Source organism: Oncorhynchus kisutch, linkage group LG13 (assembly GCF_002021735.2).
Source record: "Oncorhynchus kisutch isolate 150728-3 linkage group LG13, Okis_V2, whole genome shotgun sequence".
Taxonomy (NCBI): Eukaryota; Metazoa; Chordata; class Actinopteri; order Salmoniformes; family Salmonidae; genus Oncorhynchus; species Oncorhynchus kisutch.
The window spans coordinates 69471168-69498980 of NC_034186.2; the positions used below are offsets into that span (position 1 = coordinate 69471168).

The window sequence follows — 27813 nt, forward strand, 5'->3', positions numbered from 1 at the left end:
CCACAGACCGCCTCATAGTAGTTTGAGGTTCTGCCAGGCTCCACCATTACACAACCACATGACTACAGCCTTGATGTACTGGAGAAGTTGCAAAGCCTGACTATACAAGATCAGCACTTACAAGACAGTACTAGCTGAGTCAGGAGTTTACAGAGAAGAAGACACGAGCTGAACAAATGTTAAAGGGTTGGCTTCACTCTTGTCTTCCGTCTCCCTCCCTCCCACCCACCTCGGAAAAACTATACAAACTGAGTGAACAAACAGGCAGACCCTTCCCTCCAAATCCCCCTCTTTCTAATACCATACACCTCAACCCATCCCTCCATCCCTTTTCTTCCCTGCTGGCTGCCATCCTCCCCATCTTCTTGTTCAGAGTGCTTGCTTAATAATTAATTGATTAATTTGTTCTCTCATTAATCATTTATTCATTAATCACGGCCTGCTTTTTCTAGAGGAAGCGGTGGAATCTGAAGGAAAAAAACCCTGACTTCACATTTCACTCTAATTACGCGGCTGCACTAATCAACGCTTAAGAAATGGAGTTTCAGGAAATCCGGTTATTCCCTTCTTTCCCAAAGCAGGATGTATTGAGTTCGCCAGGTAACGTTTCCTTCCCCCTCTCCTCTCTTTATTGTACTCTGAAAGCCCTTAGTCATCACCAATTGTAAAAGAGTGTCTCAAGGCAGATGTAATCTGATGAACGGAATAAAGTTTGCCATTTTATCACAACTTGCCTTTTTCCCCATCTTTCCCAGAGAAAGGGGAATAGAAACGGTGGTGGCCGGTGAAACTGCGGACATTGATGAGTAAACGACGGTTTGAAGACGGTTTGTAAGAGGAGACAGGTGCTGGGGTTGTGGAGGAGAGGTCTATGCTGTTTCCCCGGGATCTATGGCTCTCCCGGGACGTCGCTGGGTAATTTGTGTAATCGCTAGAAGTTACGTGCCAGAGGTGTTCCAGAGGTGTGGGGAAGAGTAGCCTAGACAAAAAAATAAAAAATTGTGTGATGCAACCGTGAGAGTGAAAACGAATAAAAAGCATTGTGAAATGGTTTAATTACATTCATGTTTATCCCTGTTGGATATACAGTTCACACACAAGTCATTTTCTCCCTCTGAAGCCCTCTGTCAGGTCCTGGGAAGAGAAGAAAATTCCATCTCAAATTAGAGGGAAGCTTCAACGGAATGGATGCCAATTCGACATGAACCTCTAAGCTTTATAAAGCACACACATTAAGCAGCACTAATGAGACTCTCATTGAACCAGTCTTTCTTTATTTTCAAACACACACACAAAAAATTGCTTTGACTTCAATGTGCCGCCACCACTGTTACTGACAGAGGTTGCCTCTGCTTTATAGTTCAACAACACCAGCACACAGCACAGCAGCATCAGCAGGCAACAATAGTACTGACATGCATACATTTACAACGTTACCACCCTAATTAAAAAAGAATCATAATAAAGGAAGAATTCATTATGAAAAGCACTACTTCTTATCGCAAAGAGCCAAGGGGACCTCCAATGGGCTCAATTAGGAAGTGTAGGCCACAAATCCCTGGACTAAATTAATTGACACCCCAGGGCATTGGGCCCAGTCCCAGTGGTGGAGACTAAGTGGAGAATTCCTTTGTTTTCATTTCCTTTGCCTTTGAGAGAAAGTGCAAGAGAGCGAGAAAGGGGAGGAGACACTTTTTAACATTAAAAATCTATAAAACATTGAAAAGATCTTTTATTGTTTAATTATTTGTTGTTGTTTACTTGTGGTTTTCTGCAGCAGGGGAGCGAAGTGGGGTGGATGTAAGAAGAAGAGTTTATTTATTTATTTGCGTCCCATCTTTGAGCAGTTAGGCCTCCCGTCACATGTTGAGCACTAGTGCCATTTGATCCAGCATGTCAGCTGTTGTGTGCACACTAAACCCAGGGTTTTGCAAACGGCACAAGAAGTTAAGGATTTAAAAGCACAGTCAATTATACTGGGTACTAGAGAGAAGGAGGGAGAGACAGAGGAGAGAGAGATCGAGGGGGCGGACTAGGAGTGAGTATGACACAGCCAGCAGCTGTCTTGTACTGAAAACACCAGGGGGCAAGAGGGAACCAAATGACAAGGCTGGCTCAATCAACATCTTGTCAAGACTGTTGGCTGATGTGTACAGACAATTTTATACCGCCAACCCCCTCTCCTGCCCTCCGCTTTGCATTTCCAGTTCTAGAGTCAGCCAGTCAGCCAGCCACCCCCTGTATAGCGTCAGCTCTTAGGCACTGGAGTGGAGCAGTGGATGGGATGGCAACTGTGGTATAATGACACTCAGAGAACTTCTCCTGCTCGCTAGAGACACCAGAGAGAGCACAGGAAGTGTCCGTGCCAGTGTCTCTGACACACACTCCACACACTTCCACACACACCCTACACAGACACACACACCCTACACAGACACACACACTCCACACACACAGTATTCTTCCCTTCAGCACCCCTCGGTCCCCTCCTCCTTTCCTCTCTACCTCTCTATCACTCCATCCACTGTGTCTGTGGTGGCAGGTGCCCAGGGAGACACAGCCGCTGCTTGCCCATGCGATCAGCTCCTCCTTGGCCCGCCTCCCTCACAGTCCGCCTCGCCCTGATGGGAGCAGCGTGGAAATCAACATCTTGCAGGGTGACAGCACATGTGACGGACTGATTACAGCATTCCATCAATCACCTCTTACAGCCCTGACCCTTTACAATGGAGACCTGACAGGAGACCACTTTTATGGTTATTTTTCTTTACAACCGTACAGTACCTCAGGTTTTCACTCCAGTGTGTCTTTTCTTGTTGTTGCCTCCTGCTGTCCTGGTTCTTCTAGCACAGTGTGTTGACAAGCTGACACAAACCCTTGCAATTTTCACGCCAGGGATGGAGAAAAAGAGGAGGATAAAGGGATAGGGAGAGAGAGAATTAGTGAGTGTGTGAATGAGAGAGAGAAATAGAGAAAGAGATGGAGAACAGAGAGAGAGAGAGAGAGAGAGAGAGAGGGACAGGAAGGCTGGGTAACGATGCTGACGGGGGTAGTGTGTAGAGGAGAAGGCGAGTGGTGTCAGAAAGAGCCATGGAGAAGGCAAATCAACAATTAGTAACACCTTATATAACTCTGAAAAGGAGCTTGCAAGACACTGATTTCAGGGATCATGGCTGACTGACTCTATAGTATGAGAGACACACAGAGGAAGGGGGGATGGGGGAATCTGGCGGAGAGGCTGACGTGTGGAGGGACGGAGGGATGGTAGAAGAGAATGGTGGGTATGGAGGGTGTTGGGTGGTGAGGGGAGGGGAGGGGAGGGGGGGCAGGCGGGTGGATGGATGAGCCGATCTTCTCCGTATAAAAGAGGTCCCGGTCTGAGCCAAGAATCTTCACAATGGAAGAAAGGCTGGAAGGGGAGGCTAGGAGGATTAAACTCCAGCAAAACAGCTCTTAAAAAGCTGTTAGACTGCAATTTAGACACAAAAATACACAAAGGGGAGAAAAGGGGGGTTATGGATAGAGAGAGAAGAAAAGTGTGTCTGGAATGCAAGGTGGGGAGGTGATAAGGCATGAGAGACAAGGCCAGATAAAGGGAGAGAGAAACACAGGAATGCTTCAGCCAGGACCATGTCCTAAGACCAGAGAAGCAGATGCAGGCAGTCACAGATTCAGCCTGTGTCTGTGTCTGGAGACTAGAGACTATGTTGGTGTTTGGGTGGTGGGTGGTATCCTCTGCTCGCTTCTCTCAAAGTCCACACAACTCCTGTAGGAGACATGGTAATGAGATTACAGCCTGGCCCAATCAGACCTGAGACGGTAGGGAGCAGGGATCCCCATTGGAACAAATTATTTTGCTCGGCTGCCTAAGTATTATGTGCTGTCGTTTTACACACGCTCACACATACAGCGGGATATTTACACATACACACACATATACACACACAAACACATGCAGCAAGAGACAATGAGAGGAAGACAAAAGACCCTGAGTCAAAACAAAAGGATAACCATTCAGTACAGAGAAATGGAGCTTGCATTTGCAGCCCGATTTAGAGGCCTTATCTAGACACAGTATAATAGATGGTATTTGGGGAGAGGGCTTGTTTATTCCGAGCGAGACATTTTTTTGCTGATTATTTTGTGTTCTTTTTTTTCTGCTTGTGCTTCCTCCCCCTCTTATTCTCTCTTTTACTGTGGAATATCCACACCAACACCCCTGACACATAGAACACTGCCACTGTGGAATATCCACACCAACACCCCTGACACATAGAACACTGCCACTGTGGAATATCCACACCAACACCACAGACACATAGAACAGTGCCACTGTGGAATATCCACACCAACACCCCTGACACATAGAACACTGCCACTGTGGAATATCCACACCAACACCCCTGACACATAGAACACTGCCACTGTGGAATATACACACCAACACTACAGACACATAGAACACTGCCACTGTGGAATATCCACACCAACACCCCCGACACATAGAACACTGCTACTGTGGAATATCCACACCAACACCACTGACACATAGAACACTGCCACTGTGGAATATCCACACCAACACCACTGGCACATAGAACACTGCCACTGTGGAATATCCACACCAACACCACTGGCACATAGAACACTGCCACTGTGGAATATCCACACCAACACCACTGACACATAGAACACTGCCACTGTGGAATATACACACCAACACCACTGACACATAGAACACTGCCACTGTGGAATATCCACACCAACACCACAGACACATAGAACACTGCCACTGTGGAATATACACACCAACACCACAGACACATAGAACACTGCCACTGTGGAATATACACACCAACACCACTGACACATAGAACACTGCCACTGTGGAATATCCACACCAACACCACAGACACATAGAACACTGCCACTGTGGAATATACACACCAACACCACAGACACATAGAACAGTGCCACTGTGGAATATCCACACCAACACCCCTGACACATAGAACACTGCCACTGTGGAATATCCACACCAACACCCCTGACACATAGAACACTGCCACTGTGGAATATACACACCAACACTACAGACACATAGAACACTGCCACTGTGGAATATCCACACCAACACCCCCGACACATAGAACACTGCTACTGTGGAATATCCACACCAACACCCCTGACACATAGAACACTGCCACTGTGGAATATACACACCAACACTACAGACACATAGAACACTGCCACTGTGGAATATCCACACCAACACCCCCGACACATAGAACACTGCTACTGTGGAATATCCACACCAACACCACTGACACATAGAACACTGCCACTGTGGAATATCCACACCAACACCACTGGCACATAGAACACTGCCACTGTGGAATATCCACACCAACACCACTGGCACATAGAACACTGCCACTGTGGAATATCCACACCAACACCACTGACACATAGAACACTGCCACTGTGGAATATACACACCAACACCACTGACACATAGAACACTGCTACTATGGAATATACACACCAACACCACAGACACATAGCACACTGCCACTGTGGAATATACACACCAACACCACAGACACATAGAACACTGCTACTGTGGAATATACACACCAACACCACAGACACATAGCACACTGCCACTGTGGAATATACACACCAACACCACAGACACATAGCACACTGCCACTGTGGAATATACACACCAACACCACAGACACATAGCACACTGCCACTGTGGAATATACACACCAACACCACAGACACATAGCACACTGCCACTGTGGAATATACACACCAACACCACAGACACATAGCACACTGCCACTGTGGAATATACACACCAACACCACAGACACATAGCACACTGCCACTGTGGAATATACACACCAACACCACAGACACATAGCACACTGCCACTGTGGAATATACACACCAACACCACAGACACATAGCACACTGCCACTGTGGAATATACACACCAACACCACAGACACATAGAACACTGCTACTGTCAGAGTGTACAGGACACCAGTAGATATTTGATTATATTTTTTGACATTTGTAATTATTACTGCATGGAGCAATTGCCCAGTCAAGTTGAGAGTGCTCATGTTTATAGAGCCTGTTAGATCGGGGCGGTGCTCTCTAGAGCCGGACTTCAGTGGATGGGAAGAGAGGACGCTCAAGATTATCCTAAAATAGAAACTGTTCCTGCCTCTACTGAGCTCAGAACCTCTTAGCCTGAGTCTCCACACACACACACACTTTAAGTTTCATTGTATAACCAAGGGGAGCCTGTGTAGCTGAAGTAGGTTGTTAAGTCTCCCTGCTTATCCATGGAAACTACACTAGCATGACGAGGACACTTAAGTGTTAAATATATATAAAGTGTTTGTGTGTGTGTGTGTGCATGCGTGTGTGTGTGTGTGCATGCGTGTGTGTGTGTGTGCATGCGTGTGTGCGTGTGTGCGTGTGTGCATGCGTGTGTGCGGTTGCGAGATCCCTTTTTGGGGTTTAGGACTTCCAGGCCTGTTTTAGCCAGGCCGCTATGATGGCATGAAAGATTATGATTATAGTGATTTGCTGCTTTCAGTAGTTAGCCCCAGTGCACCCAAAGGTCACATCCACTACTTAATTGGTCTACACTGAGATTAGAACAGGACACACAGATACACATTGCCACACACAGACACACTTCCCCATAATTCCATCAAGGCCATGTTAGTCCCCAGTGCAGATGCCCAGTAGCGGATCATTGCAGACATCTGTCCATCCTCTCCCCATCAGCAGCAGTGTGCCTCCCTCCCTCCCTATCCGTTCAGATGGCACAGAGAGAGAGGAAGGCTGGTGCCAGGGGACTGCAAAGCTCTTTAATATGTTATGCTCCATGTCAGCCCTGCTGTTCTGGACTTAACTCTGACCGTGTGACGGAGAACGCAAGTCACTATGTCAAAGTAACTGCTTAATGTGTCCTCAAATCCCTTACAATTTGCTTGTCCTATTTATGCTACAACAAACACACAGGCACACACTCAGAGGCACACACACACACACACTAACCTCTGTGCATCCACTGCCGTGAAATGATATTCCATTTAGAAAAATTGGGATTAAAATATGTTTTGACCTTGTACTGGAGGGATGGACACACACACACACACACACACACACACACACACACACACACACACACACACACACACACACGGGTCAGAGGTGTTACCTGTTTTTGAAAAGTACCAGCCCATCATTACCTTTCCCACGCAGAACTTGTACCATACGCACACAGACACAAACACACCTCCTCAATAAGGTGTTTAGAACAAATAAACCCACAGGTCATCCACCTTCCTTTTCAGTGTAGTTTCAATGGCAGCCAATTGACAAGGGTCCCTCTGTAAGTAGACTGAATGTGTGTGTGTGTGTGTGTGAGAGAGAGAGCGAGAGAGAGACGGTAGACAGCAACACACGAGGACCACTTCACACCCACGGCCCCTCTCCCCTCCTGTCCTCTCCTTTACTCCCTCTCCCCTCCTGTCCTCTCCTTTACTCCCTCTCCCCTCCTGTCCTCTCCTTTACTCCCTCTCCCCTCCTGTCCTCTCCTTTACTCCCTCTCTCCCCTCCTGTCCTCTCCTTTACTCCCTCTCCCCTCCTGTCCTCTCCTTTACTCCCTCTCCCCTCCTGTCCTCTCCTTTACTCCCTCTCCCCTCCTGTCCTCTCCTTTACTCCCTCTCCCCTCCTGTCCTCTCCTTTACTCCCTCTCCCCTCCTGTCCTCTCCTTTACTCCCTCTCCCCTCCTGTCCTCTCCTTTACTCCCTCTCCCCTCCTGTCCTCTCCTTTACTCCCTCTCCCCTCCTGTCCTCTCCTTTACTCCCTCTCCCCTCCTGTCCTCTCCTTTACACCCTCTCTCCCCTCCTGTCCTCTCCTTTACACCCTCTCTCCCCTCCTGTCCTCTCCTTTACTCCCTCTCTCCCCTCCTGTCCTCTCCTTTACTCCCTCTCCCCTCCTGTCCTCTCCTTTACTCCCTCTCCCCTCCTGTCCTCTCCTTTACTCCCTCTCCCCTCCTGTCCTCTCCTTTACTCCCTCTCCCCTCCTGTCCTCTCCTTTACTCCCTCTCCCCTCCTGTCCTCTCCTTTACTCCCTCTCCCTCCTGTCCTCTCCTTTACTCCCTCTCCCCTCCTGTCCTCTCCTTTACTCCCTCTCCCCTCCTGTCCTCTCCTTTACACCCTCTCTCCCCTCCTGTCCTCTCCTTTACTCCCTCTCTCCCCTCCTGTCCTCTCCTTTACTCCCTCTCCCCTCCTGTCCTCTCCTTTACTCCCTCTCCCCTCCTGTCCTCTCCTTTACTCCCTCTCCCCTCCTGTCCTCTCCTTACTCCCTCTCCCCTCCTGTCCTCTCCTTTACTCCCTCTCCCTCCTGTCCTCTCCTTTACACCCTCTCTCCCCTCCTGTCCTCTCCTTTACTCCCTCTCTCCCCTCCTGTCCTCTCCTTTACTCCCTCTCCCCTCCTGTCCTCTCCTTTACTCCCTCTCCCCTCCTGTCCTCTCCTTTACTCCCTCTCCCCTCCTGTCCTCTCCTTTACTCCCTCTCCCTCCTGTCCTCTCCTTTACTCCCTCTCCCCTCCTGTCCTCTCCTTTACACCCTCTCTCCCCTCCTGTCCTCTCCTTTACTCCCTCTCTCCCCTCCTGTCCTCTCCTTTACTCCTCTCCCCTCCTGTCCTCTCCTTTACTCCCTCTCCCCTCCTGTCCTCTCCTTTACTCCCTCTCCCCTCCTGTCCTCTCCTTTACTCCCTCTCCCCTCCTGTCCTCTCCTTTACTCCCTCTCTCCCCTGTCAGAAATGTATCCATGTAATTAAGCTGCTAATACACCGTCAAGGAATTGGCTAATTCAGCAAGGAGGAATTAAAGGAATATGCAATGACTCATTAGCCAGCGGAGATGTTTTGTTGAGCATTCTCAATAAGGAATTTGGAATGCAATGAATCACTCCATGGTGTGAAGCAATTTGTCAGTCTGTATCACACAGGCTATATATAAAAATGTACCCATACATGTGTGTGTGAGAGAAAAGAGAGAGACAGAGAGAGAGAGAGACACAGAGAGAGAGAGAGAGAGAGAGAGAGAGACAGAGAGACAGAGACACACAGAGAGAGAGACAGAGAGACAGAGAGAGACAGAGAGAGAGAGACACACAGAGAGAGAGAGTAACAGAGGTAACAGATGTAATCCATTTCTAACAACCTGCCAGTGTGATAAAGGATGGCCCATTGTAAACATTTAGGTACTGTGGGCAAGATACTTAATTGCAATCAATGTTTATACTGCAGCAAACATAAAGAGGAAAATCCCCAACGCGCCATCCAGCGGAGCGGCCTATGAAAATGCTCGATATAGCTAAAAATAAAAAAACGAACATTAGGGACAGACAGCCTATAAAAGCAGCAGTTTTGAAGGCATGACTAGAAAATGCCAGCCTTTACCAAATGCTTAATAGCCTGAGCATGAAAACATTTCACTGCTCATTGACACTCAAATTGGACTCTTTTGATCTGCAGTCTATGACACAGACACATACACAAACAGATTGATATGCTTATTTAAAGACATTAGCAATATGAAGGGAATTGGGTTTAGTGGACTTTCCTGGTGATATTCACTGCTATTATACATGATTCTCTCCATTTCTCCATCTTTCTCATCCTAAAAGGAGAAGAAAGGAGGAGAGAGCTTGGGCAGACGTGGGAAAGCAGTAGGTGTTAGGAGAGCTGCAAGCTGCAAGGCTTGAGCCATGGAGAACTCACGTTCCTGATGGGCTAACTGTTTGGCAGGTCTGATTATACTGGAGGGAGGGAGGTTAGGGAAGTGGGGGAGGAAGAGAAGAACAGGGTTCAGTCAGTGGTCCTGGTCCATCCCTAGATGAAGTGGATAATTGAGTAGGGAACAAACACCGCCAACCAACCTCGGAAGCACCCTTTTGAAAAGAAAGAAAAGCTAGAGAGAATGATGGAGTGAGAGAGAGGAGAGGGGTGAGCGGGTTGAGAAGGAGAGAGAAAATCCTAGCTTCCCTCGGGGGGAAAAATCTGCTATTGAAAAGCTATTAAACTTGCATTTAGCAGGATTGATTGGAAATGAAGAGGCCTATTAAAAGAGAGGGACAAGAGGACAATAGCGCGTCTCTGGCCGCCGTATGTTGCCCTCCTTTCACCGGCTTTTCTTTCCCCAGGAGAGTCCCCCCCCCAGCCTGTCTGTTTAAGCACTCCCACCCAGAGAACCATTGGAGAGGAGCTTAGCACTGAGTGAATAGACCCCTCTTTATCTTCCCCCTGGCTCCCCCCCATTCTCCTATTGAAAGAGAGAGAGAGAGAGAGAGAGAGAGAGAGAGAGAGCGAGAGAGAGAGAGAGAGAAAGAGAAAGAGAAAGAGCATTTAAAAAACAAAGTAAGGTTCTTTCTTTTAAGGGAAAGGAAAGATAAAGCCAACCAAATCTGTTCTCTCTCAGCCCCTTCCTCTCTTCATATCTCCCCCAATGGTTTAGCTCTACCTCTGGAGGGGAGCCATCTTCTTCTTCTGCCAGTTGGGTTTGTAATATTCAATCTCCAGCATCGTGGCACAAACAGGGGGAAACAAGGAGTCGTATTCAAACTTTGTGTGTGTGTGTGTGTTTGTGCAGGTGTATGTTGCGACGCAAGTGGTGTGTGTTGTGAGTGTGGTTGAGTATTCCAGTGTGTGTGAGTGAAGGCGAGCCAACAGCTTTCCGTGTGTGTGTATGTTCGGTGTGTGTGTCCCATCCTTAACACAGCAATGGAACAGACAGAGGCAGGTGTCTTGGTTGACGTTGAGCAGGCTCAGACTGATGCTTCCCCTGGGACACTTAATGGAGTTTTGATTGTTTAACATCCATTTAAACAAAAAGCTCCCCCAAAGAGTGGCATATTTCTCTCCTCCGCGGTGTGCCTGTTTCGTGTCACCACGCGGGGGCTGCCATATGGTCTGGGGAAAGAGTTAAATAAGTCATGAGGCAGCTGACTCTTCCTGCCCAGCTCAGCAACCATTTCAAAGGGAAAATACATATTTTCAGCCTCCTCCATCCACCCCATGTAACAACATGGCAACACGTAAACAACAGAATGAACAGGCCAGTCCATTATGGGGCCAGGCTAAATATGGCCATGCATTTGGCTCAAGTAATGCTATTAGACTATATCATTACATGTTACTCATCAAACCTCCCCCGTTCTTCCAACAGCTACCCAAGCAGCCTACTTTTCCCAGCAGCCCCAAGACCAGGTAGTGGTGTCTGGCCAATCGGTGACTCTGCCCTGTGTTATCGTGGGGTACCGGGGAATGGTGCAGTGGACCAAAGACGGCCTGGCGCTGGGTGGAGAGAGAGATCTGCCAGGTATCTGATCTGACCAAAATCTCTCTGTGTGTCTCTCTCTCTGTCTCCCCCCTCACTCTCTCTGTCTCCCACTCTATCTCTCGGACTCCCTCTCTCTCTCTCTGACCCCCCCCCCCCCTCTTTGTCTCCCCCCCTCTCTCTCTGTCTCCCCATCTCTCTCTTTCTCTTTGTCTTTCTCTCTCTCACACTCTCGCTCCCCTACTTCTCTCTCTCCCCCCCGATCAATTAATGGTCTCATTAGGAAGCCTTGGCTCTCTGTCTGTCTGTCTACTCAAATTAATGGAGGTGGAGAGAAACAAATATACTGCAGACAGCCTTTCTACCTCAAACAGACAAAGAGCGTTTAATTTGTTGTTTAGCATTTTGAGGCTTCTGTACCAAGGTGAATAATCAATTGGCTGGTGTCACACGCTGACATTTAGCTGTGTTCTGGACTAGTGGGAAGGGGGATGAGGCTCGGGGTTGACCTTAGACACTACATCTTGATTTTGTCTGTGCTTTAAAGGACAGTCAGTTGCCTCACGCCCCCGTCTCGCATGTAGCTGCTGCCTTCCCCTAGCCAGTCCCACGCTGCTCAGCCAACGGAACGGCTCAGTGCTTAACCGGGGGTGGTGCAGCACCATTTCCATTTATGTCTTACAGGCCCTTGGCGTTTGTTTGTGGCGTGAGTCTGCTCATTTTGCAGTCTTTTCATTCCGGTTTGGGTTTGTTGTTCTGCTGTTGATTGTTGGGTTTGTTTTCTTGTTTTCTTTCCCATTCTCTGACTCTCTGTATTCCTTGTGTTGGCTTAATGCAGGGTGGACACGCTACTCCTTAATGGGCGACCCGCTATCAGGTGAGCACAGCTTGATGATCGACTCGGCAGAGCTGGCGGATGACGCCGTGTACGAGTGTCAGGCTACGCAGGCCGGACTGCGCTCCCACCGAGCCAAGCTCACTGTTCTAGGTAAGATACACAGCTGCTGCACACACACCACAAATGGGCACACACAGGGAAACACACACCCTGATCCGCACAACAGCCCTCCAGCCAAAACCTGCAGGTTGGCTCGACAGAGGGAGATTGTCAGGCACCCATCTTCATTATGGTTCTGACACACAATAATATATACATAAAGTGTCCATGTGTGTTTGTGTGTGTGTGCGTATATGTGGTTGCGAGATCCCTTTTTTGGGGTTTAGGACTTCCAAGCCTGTTTTAGCCAGGCCGCTATGATGGCATGAAAGATTATGATTATAGTGATTTGCTGCTTTCAGTAGTTAGCCCCAGTGCACCCAAAGGTCACATCCACTACTTAATTGGTCTACACTGAGATTAGAACAGGACACACAGATACACATTGCCACACACAGACACACTTCCCCATAATTCCATCAAGGCCATGTTAGTCCCCAGTGCAGATGCCCAGTAGCGGATCATTGCAGACATCTGTCCATCCTCTCCCCATCAGCAGCAGTGTGCCTCCCTCCCTCCCTATCTGTTCAGATGGCACAGAGAGAGAGGAAGGCTGGTGCCAGGGGACTGCAAAGCTCTTTAATATGTTATGCTCCATGTCAGCCCTGCTGTTCTGGACTTAACTCTGACCGTGTGACGGAGAACGCAAGTCACTATGTCAAAGTAACTGCTTAATGTGTCCTCAAATCCCTTACAATTTGCTTGTCCTATTTATGCTACAACAAACACACACAGGCACACACTCAGAGGCACACACACACACACACTAACCTCTGTGCATCCACTGCCGTGAAATGATATTCCATTTAGAAAAATTGGGATTAAAATATGTTTTGACCTTGTACTGGAGGGATGAACACACACACATACACGTCAGAGGTGTTACCTGTTTTTGAAAAGTACCAGCCCATCAGAACTTGTACCACACACACACACACACACACACACACACACACACACACACACACACACACACACACACACACACACTTAAAATGCTCACGGTTTCTATGTCTTGGGACTGTTTATGACATCACCTGCTGTTATCAACTTTCACAAATAACACCTGTAAAATGTACTTACTGCCGTATATCAGCCCTGTAAATATTTTTCAAACCCAACAGAGCCAGCAAAAAAAATGGTTTTCCCTTCAGTATCGATAATCAAGACTGTGGAAGTCTAGGATAATGTGATTGCTGCAGTCACAAATGACTTGCATGGACACTTAAAAGTCAAGTTCTGCACAGTTAGCACATTTTACAGTGAGTCACAATATTTGTCAACCGTGGGGCAGCTTTTACATTAACGCAAAGTGAGTGATCTACATATTCACCAGGCATCCAGAGGTGGGGAGAGGAGGGTGGTGGTGGAGAGAGGTATGTCGGAGGGGGGTGAGAGGAGAGAGAGAGGCCCCTCGTGGGACTCCCAGACAGTGAAACACTGCTGGCACCTGGTGGCCGATGGGGGAACAGGCAGCAGCAAATTCATTAGTCTTTACTGAGCGTCTCTCTGATGATCTGGCAAATACACCCAAGAAAGCAGAGAGACAGTTACAGAAGACACTGGAGCCTCAGCTCTATGCACCAACAACTTGGCTAGGCTACTGTACTGTCTCCCCACTGCCCTGCTTGTTTCTGTCATTTTGTGAGCGTTTTGTAAACAGCGAGACGAGGGAGAGAAGAAAAGGCAGCAAATGAAAGGTTGATCATGTGATTGGTTAGCGTGAGCGTGAGCCACCTCCGCAGTCACACTGACCTTAGCCTTTGTGGACAGAAACGGCGGTAGATGTTGTTTCCTCTAGCCTTGTAGAATATCCGCATTATGACAGGAACAAATCAAGCAGGGACCGGGGTGTGTGTGTAGGCCTGTTTCGAGAACACAGATACACCGGGTCTTGAAGTGTGTGTGTGTGTGTGTGTGTGTGTGTGTGTGTGTGTGTGTGTGTGTGTGTAAGTCAATGCAGCCAGATGAGACCAAAGCAATCCGGCGCATTCAAAGGAGTCAACGGCGGGAGAGCGGCCAAGGGAATCGGCATGGAAATTAAAATCACCTAGCACTCGGATTCCATTAGTGTCCGGGCCGCGGTGGCGGAAGGACCTTTGACAATTCAGATACACACACAGAAATTGGTTCAGCGGAGGGAGCAAGAGAGAGAGATAGATAGACCGGGGCGCAGGCCTGCTGCTGTTTACGCCTGCCGTTATTGCCTGGGGAGATAGACGCCTTCATCAGGGGTGGCAGCGTGTGCGAAACCATGCAAATAAATGAACAAATAAGCAATTCAGATGAAACATCACTGGGCAGCAGTGGGAGTAAAAGAGAACTAATGCCAGTCTCAATGTTAAGAAGGAAAATTAAATAGCTCTTCTGTTTTTTTCTTCTCAAAGCCAAATGTTGTCGGTTTCCATTCCAGTCTACAAAGTAGAAACACACCTCGTGAACCAACATGATGATGAAAGGATATTGTTTTCTCTGTGTGCAGTGGATGAATTGATGCAGCGTTAACACATCACATTAATCTCACTAGATGTTCCTCTCATTCAGAAGTGTACTGTGTGCTGTAAAAGGAGCTTTCAGTTCGGTGGGTTGTTTCTCTCCTCTAAAATGAATGCGTTGTGTTTCCTCCTTCTCTCCCTGTAGTTCCCCCCACAGACCCGGTGGTGGAGGGGGGTCCTATCATACGTGTGAAGGCCCACACACCCTACAACCTCACCTGCCGCGCCTCGGGGGCCAAGCCTGCCGCCGAGATCACCTGGTACAGAGACGGAGAGGTCATGGACACGGCCATATACTCCAAGGTACAGAAAGACTACAGCACAATCAGATAACAGGTCGGGCCAGGGCAGGTTAGAGAGAGCAGGGCCATGCCCAACCTCATCAGGATCCACTAACACCCACACAACACCAGCACAGCACAGCAGAGTACAGCCGAGCCCATCTAAGCAGGCCATGGCAGGTTACAGCCGAGCCCATCTAAGCAGGTAAGGCAAGGTACAGCAGAGCCCATCCAAGCAGGTAAGGCAAGATACAGCAGAGCCCATCCAAGCAGGCCATGGCAGGTTACAGCCGAGCCCATCCAAGCAGGTAAGGCAAGATACAGCAGAGCCCATCCAAGCAGGCCATGGCAGGTTACAGCCGAGCCCATCCAAGCAGTTAAGGCAAGGTACAGCAGAGCCCATCCAAGCAGGCCATGGCAGGTTACAGCCGAGCCCATTTAAGCAGGTAAGGCAAGGTACAGCAGAGCCCATCCAAGCAGGTAAGGCAAGGTACAGCAGAGCCCATCCAAGCAGGTAAGGCAAGGTACAGCAGAGCCCATCCAAGCAGGTAAGGCAAGGTACAGCAGAGCCCATCCAAGCAGGTAAGGCAAGGTACAGCAGAGCCCATCCAAGCAGGTAAGGCAAGGTACAGCAGAGCCCATCCAAGCAGGTAAGGCAAGGTACAGCAGAGCCCATCCAAGCAGGTAAGGCAAGGTACAGCAGAGCCCATCCAAGCAGGTAAGGCAAGGTACAGCAGAGCCCATCCAAGCAGGTAAGGCAAGGTACAGCAGAGCCCATCCAAACAGGTAAGGCAAGGTACAGCAGAGCCCATCCAAACAGGTAAGGCAAGGTACAGCAGAGCCCATCCAAGCAGGTAAGGCAAGGTACAGCAGAGCCCATCCAAGCAGGTAAGGCAAGGTACAGCAGAGCCCATCCAAGCAGGTAAGGCAAGGTACAGCAGAGCCCATCCAAGCAGGTAAGGCAAGGTACAGCAGAGCCCATCCAAGCAGGTAAGGCAAGGTACAGCAGAGCCCACCCAAGCAGGTAAGGCAAGGTACAGCAGAGCCCATCCAAGCAGGTAAGGCAAGGTACAGCAGAGCCCACCCAAGCAGGTAAGGCAAGGTACAGCAGAGCCCATCCAAGCAGGTAAGGCAAGGTACAGCAGAGCCCATCCAAGCAGGTAAGGCAAGGTACAGCAGAGCCCATCCAAGCAGGTAAGGCAAGGTACAGCAGAGCCCATCCAAGCAGGTAAGGCAAGGTACAGCAGAGCCCATCCAAGCAGGTAAGGCAAGGTACAGCAGAGCCCATCCAAGCAGGTAAGGCAAGGTACAGCAGAGCCCATCCAAGCAGGTAAGGCAAGGTACAGCAGAGCCCATCCAAGCAGGTAAGGCAAGGTACAGCAGCTACTCAAAATGCAGCAACTATCTCTCAGCCAACTCTTCCTTTTCCGTTTCTCTGTTTTCTCTCTATTTTCTTCATTTTCTTTTCTATTCCTCCCTCTTTCTCTCTCAGGACCTGTTCTTTCTCTCCCTACCTCCCTCTCTGCAGTCGCCCTCCCCCTTTTAACTCATACCTGAACCCCCCTCCTCTCTCCCCTACTCCCCCTCCCCTTGCACTCTAATGCACTGACACTACAGCATAACTGGAGCATGCCAAAGCTCAGACAGGCATGAGCATTTGATACAGTAGAATTTCTGCTGAGGAGAAATCACCCACAACAATGCCAAAACACAATGGGGGGACGCGCCAGAGCGTGAACCAGCCGCAGTCGGGAAAGACTCACATTTGTCATGCTCTCTGACCACGCTAAACTATGCTAAATGACACATTTAAGGAGACTAGAGAAAAGGAGGGGGACAGGAGTGGAGAGGAAGAGATAGGGAGAGAGTGGGAGTAAAATAAAGAAGGGTGGGAGATACTGAGATACAGTTCACTGAAAGAAAGAAAGAAAGGAAGAAAGAAAGAAGACGGGTGCTTTTAGAAGGAAGGCTAGAGTAGGTGAGGGGGAGGTAGAGAGGGGGAGAGGTGGCTTGGGGCAGAGTGAGGGGTGGTGACAGGGAGTGATGCGACTCGATCTAGCGTAAAAATGCTTTTTGTGTGTCTGGCTGAGGAAGTGATTCATTGATTCAGCTGTCTGTTTGTCCGTCCATCCAGGGAATGGGCTCTGCTCTGCTCTTGCCCTTTTCCAGAGCTGCCTGTGAGACAACCCCCCCCCCCCCCCAGCCCCCCCTCCTTGTGGCTAAGCCCAGAAATACAGACACAGACACCTCTGCCATTACTGAACACTGTCTGACAGCACTGTGTGTGTGTGTGTGTGTGTGTGTGTGTGTGTGTGTGTGTGTGTGTGTGTGTGTGTGTGTGTGTGTGTGTGTGTGTGTGTGTGTCCTTCGAAAGCGACGGGCGATATCTCCAGAATCTACCCCTTTCCTCACTTAGGCGTATTGATTCCTGTGAGCAATAAATAGATCTCAAAGATGATGACAAACAAGGAGCGCTGACTGGGAGCACTCTCAGAAATGTGGGAACAGCACATATCCCCAGGCGCATCATAAAGTATATGATTTAACTGCCATGCCAATGGACTGGATGGCAATTTGAATGCCTCACACGTCAGAAAGATAGGTCCCGCAGTGTCACACAGACACGCAGAGGGGGAAGACTCAGCAGGGCCTTACATGAGGCTACACTTATTCTAAACCTTACTTCCCTACTTAAAACACTTTGTCTCTTTAGAGACCAAAATATATGAATTCATGGATGTAACCCAAGAGGGGAAATAAGGACTCATATCTCCCTCTGCATGTTTAACAGCTGTCTCTTGTCTGTCTTGGCCATTGAGATGTACAGTAAACATCGTAGATGTCTTGTCTCTGGTCTGTCTTGGCCATTGAGATGTACAGTAAACATCGTAGATGTCTTGTCTCCATGTCTCTGGTCTGTCTCTCCTAGACGCGGATGGAGGATGGGAAGAGGGAACTGGCTGTCAGTATGCTTCCTGTGGTGCCGGAGGACAAGGACTCTGGCCGTACCTACACCTGTCGCGTCCTCAACCCCGCCGCCCCCGCCGGACTCCAGACCTCCGTCACCATCAACGTCCAGCGTGAGTGTCCTCAGTGACACTTAGTGTCCCCTACAGTCACTCCGTAGTGTCCTCTTCCCAGTGATGGGAACACACCTAAGGTACAACACTCTGTAGTGTCCTCATCCCAGTGATGGGGACACAATCGGGTACGAAACTCCGTAGTGTCCTCGTCCCGCGTGATGGGAACACACCTCGGGTACAACCCTCTATAGTGCCCTCATCCTAGTGATGGGGACACACCTTGGGTACAACACTCTGTCAGAGGACGGAGAACTCAGAGTTAAATGCATTCAACTACCAACTATCACACTTGCATACTACTTAGTATGTACTGATGTATTGTCCATGGACACCAGTATGCTATTGTGGATGCTAGTGTGGATATTGGGACATAGTCCTATAGGTAAAGTTTATAGTGACAAATATACTGCCAATAATGACAAGGTAGTAGCCTATACACATATATCATCTATAATATATTTATTTATATAATTTAGGCATTAGTTGAGGGCTTTGGTTGAATAAATACATTTCACCCAGCACCACTTTAGAGTTAATGGAAGAGTGGTTAGTTCTGCCTTCCTGCACATGCACTCGCTCACCCTTCAATGATTCATACACCAACCTCTCTGTGACAAACACACGCCTTCATATAGGTCCTAGCTCAGTGACACATACCTCCAGTGTTCACAGAGCTTCCTTTAGTGCTGCTGTCCTGTTCCTTCTCCCTTGACTGACACATATTCAGCCTTCATATACTGTAGAATCCTCCTGTAAAGGAGTGAGTAACTGGTGGCAGGGAAGTCAGACACAGGAGAGCAGAACTAGGTAATAGCCGGAGCAGTTTAATACAAAAACCAACGGCATAAAGAAATAACCAATATGGGTACAAACCCGACGCGCACCAGAAATCATGTGCACAAGGAGAGGAACCAACTTCGGTGGAAGTCGTGCCACCTCCATAGTGATAGATATGACACATACTATGTTCACCTCTCAGTAATGTTCCCCTCCATCCTGCAGACCCCCCATCAGTGACCCTGTCCGTCCAGCCCCAGACTGTCATGGAGGGAGCCAAGGTTCTGTTCATCTGCTCTGCCTCTGCCAACCCTGAGATTACAGGATACAGGTAAAAAACAGCACCTCAGCCTACACTTTATTGGGTTCATTTCTTTCATAGAGTCAGTGTGTACTGCATTATTATGGAACTATTATCCTTTTAGTTGGTACAGTTTGGACTTTATCATTATGGCACAACTCAAAATTATCTAGTGACCCAAAGTGACATGGTAACCCAATATGTTCTGGTAAACGAAAGTGATCTTGTAACCCAATGTGATGTGGTAAATTGACCTTCCAACTTTATGTGAGCTGGTATATTGACCTTCTAACCCTATGTGAGATGGTATATTGACCTTCTACCCCTATGTGATGTGGTAAATTGACATTCTAACCCTATGTGAGCTGGTATATTGGCCTTCTAATCCTATTTGAGCTGGTATATTGACCTTCTAACCCTATGTGAGCTGGTATATTGACCTTCTAACCCTATGTGAGCTGGTATATTGGCCTTCTAATCCTATTTGAGCTGGTATATTGACCTTCTAACCCTATGTGAGCTGGTATATTGGCCTTCTAACCCTATGTGAGCTGGTATATTGGCCTTCTAATCCTATGTGAGCTGGTATATTGACCTTCTAACCCTATGTGAGCTGGTATATTGGCCTTCTAATCCTATTTGAGCTGGTATATTGACCTTCTAACCCTATGTGAGCTGGTATATTGGCCTTCTAACCCTATATGAGCTGGTATATTGACCTTCTAACCCTATGTGAGCTGGTATATTGACCTTCTAATCCTATTTGAGCTGGTATATTGACCTTCTAACCCTATGTGAGCTGGTAAATTGGCCTTCTAATCCTATGTGATGTGGTAAATTGACATTCTAACCTTATGTGATGTGGTAAATTGACATTCTAACCCTATGTGATGTGGGAAATTGACATTCTAACCCTATGTGATGTGGTGATCTGGTGGTCCAGGTGGTCCAAGGGAGGAGTCCCGATCTCAGAGGCGAACGGGGACAGCCTGGAAGTGACAGTAGACCACTCGTACTTCACAGACCCTGTCTCCTGTGAGGTGTCCAACTCAGTGGGCAGCACCAACGTCAGCACCCTGGTGGATGTACAATGTGAGTGGAGCACATCAGTGTATCATAGTACTAGTAGCCTATAGTGTAATCTGAGTAGTGTGTCTGTGAACACATGTCCACCCTCGTCACAAGAGTTATCGTGTCTTTGGAGGATACTGTGTAATGTGCTTTATGCTTTGAAAATGGCTTAGGGGATATGATAAAGTCATAATGAATGGTGAATAAGGGCTTTATTAGTTCTGATGGTGTCCTGGGCTCCTCTACAGTTGGTCCCAGGCTGCTGTCGGAGCCCAAGCCCATGAACGTGGACATTGGGATGGACGCTGCCTTCACCTGCACCTGGACAGGCAACCCTCCCCTCACCCTGGCCTGGACCAAACAGGGCTCAAGCGTGGTAAGACAAGTACCTCAATCAATACTTATACTGTGTGTGTGTGTGTGTGTGTGTGTGTGTGTGTGTGTGTGTGTGTGTGTGTGTGTGTGTGTGTGTGTGTGTGTGTGTGTGTGTGTGTGTGTGTGTGTGTGTGCGTGCGTGCGTGTGTCGGATGCAAGTGTGTAATGAGAGAAAGCCCTCAGACATCAGAGCTAAACCTTCAGAGGCAGTGTATGTGATGACTGTCAGGTTCTCACACTGCTGAGAGCAGGGGAGGTGACACTCTGTCATAACAACGTGACCACTAAATCAATCACATCCACAGTTGAGACACACTAGTTAAAAACCAGCCAACACATTTCACATCCCACTCCGAGAACAGCTTCTCAAACCGCTCCTCAACCCGGACCAAGACACAACACAAGGAACATCTATTTGATTTGATTTGATCTAGGGAGGAATATGTGAGGTAGCTTACAAACAGCCCAGTTCCACCTTTAGTTTGCGTCATCCTGGTTCAAGGTCTCCCACCCCACCCCAGGCAACACTATCAGCTCTATCTCCAGGGAGCCTCTCCCGGTGTTTAATCGGATTTCAGAGGCAGCTTTTGCTAAAAACGCCACTGCTAAAGAGAAGAGAGCTCCAGGACAGCAGGCGATGCTGTAAAAGCCACGCTGTCATCTCCATCTCCCAGACTGAACCAACGCTCTCCGGAAGAAAAGAACAGGCAGTGCTCTCTAATCCACACGCACCGCGGCCACCACGCCTCACACAGCTACCAGTAATGGATTCATTAGGTTACTCAATAATTGTGGTTGAATAGAAAATGGAGAGTGGGAGTGAAAGGACAGAGGGAGGGAGAGGAGGGGCGTAGAGGGAGAGGAAATGGATTAATCCCAGCTTGACGGAATGGTGGGATCAATGAGCTAACGAGTGCGCAAGTGTAGAGGGAACTGTAGCAGCCTCTAAAGGCTACGGCCCACTCACACCATGATAACGTTATGCTCTGCCGGCAACCTTTAATTAGGACAATCTCCACAGCAGCATGGTCACTCCAGAGGAGCCTGGCTGTAGCTGGAGTCAGAGCAGCAGTGGCTGGAGTGCTTCATGTCTGGGATTAAAGCCACAGCATTGTCACCACCATTAAATTAAACTGAAACAGAGTGTAGGAGCTGGAGAGACTGTACGTACGGCCACATCCGTTCTGCTGCAACAACTGCCCCAATGAACTGCTGCTAAAAAGACACTCACTCGCTCCCCTCCCTCTCCTCTTATCCCTCCTGTCCACCCCTCTCTCTCTGATTTCCCCTCTCCCTCCCCTCCTCTCCCTCCTACCCCTCCTCTCCCTCCCCTCCTCTCCCTCCTACCCCTCATCTCCCTCCCCAGGTGCTCAGTAATGGCAACACCCTACAGCTGAAGGCTGTCACCCAGGAGGATGCTGGGACGTATACCTGCAAAGCCATCGTCCCCCGCATCGGGGTGGCTGAGAGGGACGTCACGCTCACTGTCAACGGTAAGTCTCATATGATTCTCAATAGTCTGAAAATAGGGCTAATTCAATATCACTTTCAACATGTTGTTTTTGGTTGACTTTTAGATGTAGAATATTAAAGATGCACGTTTGGTATTATCTATGTAGAATGTTTACTCAAGCATCATATGTGCCAACCATCTGACAATGCATCTATGAATGTCAATGTCTCAAAATCTCCCTCTTTCTCTCCCCCACGACTCTCTCACACAAACACTTTCTCTCTCTCTCTCTCCAGGCCCACCTATCATTACAGCGGACGCCACACAGCACGCTGTCAAGCACTCCAAGGGCAAGCTAGAGTGCCTGGTGGGAAACAGCCCCCCGCCTGACAAGATTGTAAGTGAGCCTCTTGTCTTTTCCTGTCTTTCCTGTTTCAATGTTGTGTGTGTGTGTGTGTGTGTGTGTGTGTGTGTGTGTGTGTGTGCTTGCTTGCGTGCGTGCGTGCGTGCATGTGCTCACGCACACAAGCGTGTGCACATTTAATACACACGGAATCCCCCCACCTTCACACACACACACACATCATCCCTTCACCACTCAATGGGGATGAGGGAGAGAGAACAGAAAGGTAACTAGACAGGGGGGGGGGGGGGGGGGGGGGGGGGGGCTTCTGCAGGCTGCAGCCAAACCAAATGGCTCAATTAGCGCTGCATCCATCAGGCCTCGGTGGGCTGACCCGTCAGATGACCCTGGGTGCGTGGGCAGCTCTGACAGAGGATAATTAGGGTCTGAGGGGGAGTGAGAGGCAGGCACCCCATTGACCTTACCTAGCAGCAGGAGAGAGGCTTCAGCACCAACAGGAGCATCTTACACAGCCTCACAGGTCTGGCAGGGCTTAGAGGCTGACAGGGCTTACCTCCAGGGCAAGACGTAGGAGGCAATTTAGACCTACGGCTCTTAGCAATGTCAGCCAGGTGGATGGAGAAGGGAGGAAAATAGAGAGAAGGAAAGAGAGAGGGAAGGAGGGTGGTTGGTTAGAGGGATTGATCTAAGCATGGGAAGTAGTGGTTGATCTGAGCTCTGACAGCGCTGCTAGCCACTCACCTGTTGTTCATCTCCCATCTTTCTCACTAGGTGTGGACATTTGGAGACGTGACCCTCTCCTCGGGTTCCTCCGGTCGTTTCTCTGTCCAGACGGTGACCAGCGACCACGGGGTCCTGTCCTCCCTTGTCCTGTCTGAGACCCTGGCCCAGGACTTCCTACTCCGCTACAACTGCACCGCATGGAACCGCTTCGGTACAGGCACCGCGCTGGTCACCCTCAAGGAGCAAGGTACGGGTAGGAACTGGACAGGGGTCCTTATTATCTATCATCTCACACAGTCAGAATGACCAATATCACTAAGACGAGCACTGTGGAGAGACGGTGCTGGGAAGAGAGAGGGGTTAGATGAGGTCAAAGCAGAACTCCAATTGAGTGCTTATCTTAATAATACTATTTTAATCAATATCATTTAATCAGCAGATGGTGGGCCTTAATGAATACATTGGGCCCATAACATAGATATTGATCGGGGACTAAAGTCAATTAGATCAGGGCACAGGTGTCCCAGGGCCGAACCGCCGGCGGTCCCTTAGCTCCCTCTCTAAGTGTGTGAGAGCCACCCTCTTCAAATTTACTTAAACCACAATTTACTTACTCACACACACACATATGCACACACAAACACACACTCTGCACACTGGAGTTGGCGGAGGTAAGGAAGGAAGGACTTTGTTGCAGTAGACACCAAAAATAAGGTCCTCGCCAGCAATTTACATCAAGGCAGCTCAGCCGGGGTCTCAGGAGAGTTGAGTGGTGCGCCGTATCTCTCTCCTGGAATCTCTAATTAGATTACTGTCTATTGCTTCATTGCATGTCAGGCCTTGTTACCCTTCTTCCAGAGAGATTAAACACAATAGCTGGGGCTGTGGGGACGCAGCGGACTCTAAGTGTGTGTGTGTGTTTCTGAGGGACCATGAGACTTACTGCAGATGCATTTATATTGGAGCAGGCGTTGGCAGAGATTAGTTGGGGGGGGGGGGGATTAGTAGAGTGGCGTTAGAATAGGAGACTGGATCTAGTCCTGCCTGTCTGTCTCTGATCAGTAGCAAGATCCTGACACTTCTCTCTTTTCCTCTCTCTTCTCACAGAGGCCCTGCCCATGATGATCATCATTGGGGCGGCAGTGGGCGGAGGGTGTGTCCTGCTTATCTGTGTCGTCACCCTGGTCTCTCTCTGCTGCAGGCACACCGGAAAAGGTGAGGTCGAAGGTCAGATATGGGCCATACTGGGGTTGGGCTACATTCCATGTCAATTCACCCTATTCAAGGAAATGAATTGACATTCAGTAAATTACCATTCACTCAATATTTTTCAATCAATGTGAACTGACGGAATTGAAATAGAACTGACCCCAACCCTTAGCGATGCATGAAAGGAGCACAATCAAATCCTTTTCTATAAAGGCATGAAAAGCACTATTGGAATCGTTTCTAAATCACCTGTCTCTTTTGAATCCTCACAGGTAAAAAGTGCACACGCCTCTCAAAGAGTGACATCAGAGTTCAGATTGTGCACAGCGACCACAACGCTACCCGTGGCAACGATGATGAGGAGGATGTCAAGGAGCCGATGGTAAATGCCTCCGTTCAATCACTTTCAGTAGGTTTTCAAATACCTTTTCATCTTTATATAACAGATATATATAATGTATATTACTGTGATGATGTGATGATACACAGTACAGTCATTTTGTTGTGCTCATGTTCGTCTGAGTCTAAGATGTTCCACCTTTGTAATTGTAGGGCCTGTTGTTTCCCCCTCAGGCCCCCAACAGCAGTGAGTCTCCTGGGACGTCCCGGACGGAACACAGTGACCTGCTGGAGGAGGACGAGGACGAGAGGTCCGACATCAAGGTAAAAACCGTAAGGAGAAACACTCACTTATACAATGTTTATACAATATACATGCATGGGAAAAAATGCAAACATTTGTTGAGCATTTGTTGCATGTGCTGTTTTGCTGGGTGTTTTGAAAAAGTCTGAAATCTCTATATACATACTGTATCTTTAAAAGCGGTTGAACAGCTTAACACCTTGTTGTTATTTCCTCTCCCCTCAGGACCCCACTAACGGCTACTACAACGTGCATGCTCACGAGGACCGGGTGATCCGCAGTGGTTTCTCAGATTACGTGCCCAACCCCCGTCCTGTCTACACACCATCCCAGCTGCCCTCCCCCAGCCCGCTGTACGGCCAGCACACAGTGGTGGCAGCCACACAGCCCCGAATCTACGACTTCTCCCACCGCTACGCAACCACCACAGGGGCCCGCTCCACCTACGAGCAGCAGCAGGCAGCGGCAGCCCAGCCCGGAGCCATCTACCCCACCGACCCAGTCTACAGCGGCTCTGCCTACCTGCCCACCACCACCACATACGGCCGAGCCTTCACCAGCTACGTCAAGCCCACCTCCTACGAGAAGGTGGACGCCTACGATCAATCGGACCAGGCCAGCAAGGTGTCTAGCTCCTCCCGTTTCTCATATGCATCATCGCAGGTCTCCTCCCAGCAGTCCGACTACGGACGGCCGTCACAACGCATGCAGACTCACGTCTGATTGGACAACGGAACAGGGGGTGGAGCACGGAGGGCCATGTAAAGGGGAAGCATTGGTCATCTCTATAGGAAGTGTGGCCAGACTAACATGAGGAAAGAGAACTGGATGGCTGGTCCTTCTCCTGGACACGTTTTGGAAGGAGATGTAGGTGACCGGGATTGCCTTCCTTATTTGTTATTCAGTTGTCATTCTGGGATTGAATGGTCCCAATTGAGCCCCAATGGAGTCAATGATTGTGATGTGCCACTCACATTCCCCATCAATAAATAATCTACTACAGTGTCTGCTACTTCAGAGATGAGCCTGCTATTCTGTCATGGCACTGGTTTTGTTTTACCAGTGAGGGGATGGGAGGAAGGCAAACTGTAAATCACCAGACAGGAGCATCTCATGACTTTGGGTGGCCTAAACTAACTGGATGTTGGAGCCTAGCTAACATTTCTCAAAAAGAACAGACTCCTCAGACAAATAGAACTTCTAACAGACTATGAACAAAATAAAAAATACAGACGTCTTCATTTAAAAAAAAAAGAAAAGTCAACACATTGTGGTCATTTGGTGTTTGTCGGCATGTGAAAGGAGTTCTAAGCACATTCGTGTCTCTCCATCCATTTAAAGAAGCCTGAGCTCCACAATGGCAGCCATAAACCGTTCTACAAAACAATAAGTTTGGCTTGGGTGTGGGTTATCTGGGAGTGAAAGCAGAGTGAGGTATGGAGAGAATGTGTATCCTGGCCTTCACCTAATAGAGAGACAGCCTGTGTGTTACCGTTCTACCCTGGAGGACAAGAAAAGGAAATGGAAAAACCCAAAGATGGTGAGCTACAGTACATAGCAGTGTATTGAAAGAGTTAGAGATGAATTCCTCTGGGTACTGTATTACTTCTGTGTTTACCAGATTGCTATTTCCAGAACAATCAGAGAATGTGGTTTGTAAAATGGTGGCAACCTTGAACTTGAATAATCTCAAGGTGCAGTCTCAACTTGAACAGGCTAAGATGGGTTCTACTTGTGAAACTGTCCCTCTTCAGACACCATCCACACTCCAGTCTTTATGACACAATCAAGTAGCTTCAATATGTTTACAAAAACAAAGTACTACCCTGAAATACTGACTAGATCAACTGTACAAATGGGGTGAAGAAGGCTCATTCTTTCTCTGTTGCATGCAGATGATGTGTCTAGTGAAACTCTTCAGCATTTCTTTTCCATGTCCATTATGCTTGTTTGAGAGACTGCTTACTGCACCTGGCTCAGTTGCATTCCGGTTCTGGACACTGCTGGAACCCTGTACTGCCATTTTGTGTCGAGAGCCGTGCTACCGGTCAGTCGGCCCAATTGGAAAACAAACGTCACTAAGTGAACCAAGTGATTTCAAAAAAGATCATCGCTCGTCTTTATTTTTATATTTTATATAAGCCTTAATGTACAGCTTGTAAGCTGCTTTACTGTAAAGTATCTGTATATTATATATATATATAAATCTATATCTTGATTTTATTTGGGTCCACAATTTCTCTCCTTCTGTTCCGTTTGTTCATCAATCACTGAATGCAGAAAGATGAACTATGCTTTTTGGGAACACAACTAATTGCCATTTGTTGGTTTGGTTCATTTAGTTTTTTAAAATAATGTATTAAGGATTTTATTTGCTAAAAATGAGCTATTGTTGCTTGTAACTTTGTATACATATTTATATTTAAATAAAACCATTTCAGATAAAGACCAGCGTGGTTTGAGTACTGTACTGTACGTTGGCAAGGTGAGGAGATGCAGTGTGTGTGCTGTGTGTGTGTTATGTGTGTGCTGTGTGTGTGTCATGGGGGAACAGGTACAAACAAAGATGCTTATGTACCGAAGTTGATGAATACATAAATTAGAAGAGCTGTCTATGTTGATTCTCCTATTCCCGTGGTGGAGCGTAGCTTTTAATGAAGACAG

General features: G+C 48.3%; 1 protein-coding gene across 8 annotated transcripts in view; it reads left to right on the forward strand.

Annotated features, from left to right (window-relative positions):
- LOC109901825 (kin of IRRE-like protein 3) overlaps positions 1-27595 on the forward strand; it is a 50616-nt gene extending 23021 nt beyond the window's left edge. The window contains exons 2-15 of one of the 8 annotated variants that reach the window (XM_031837975.1): positions 11267-11419; positions 12216-12365; positions 15015-15172; positions 18080-18230; positions 19236-19341; positions 20255-20403; positions 20631-20758; positions 22124-22250; positions 22507-22607; positions 23346-23544; positions 24405-24512; positions 24779-24915; positions 25059-25178; positions 25375-27595. In XM_031837975.1, coding sequence (XP_031693835.1) covers positions 11267-11419; positions 12216-12365; positions 15015-15172; positions 18080-18230; positions 19236-19341; positions 20255-20403; positions 20631-20758; positions 22124-22250; positions 22507-22607; positions 23346-23544; positions 24405-24512; positions 24779-24915; positions 25059-25178; positions 25375-25872 — 2285 coding nt within the window. In that variant the 3' untranslated portion in view covers positions 25873-27595. The remainder of the gene's footprint in view (positions 1-11266; positions 11420-12215; positions 12366-15014; positions 15173-18079; positions 18231-19235; positions 19342-20254; positions 20404-20630; positions 20759-22123; positions 22251-22506; positions 22608-23345; positions 23545-24404; positions 24513-24778; positions 24916-25058; positions 25179-25374) is intronic. The other 7 variants (XM_031837979.1, XM_031837976.1, XM_031837978.1 and 4 more) reach the window with 7 other exon arrangements.
- Positions 27596-27813: the final 218 nt, after the last annotated feature.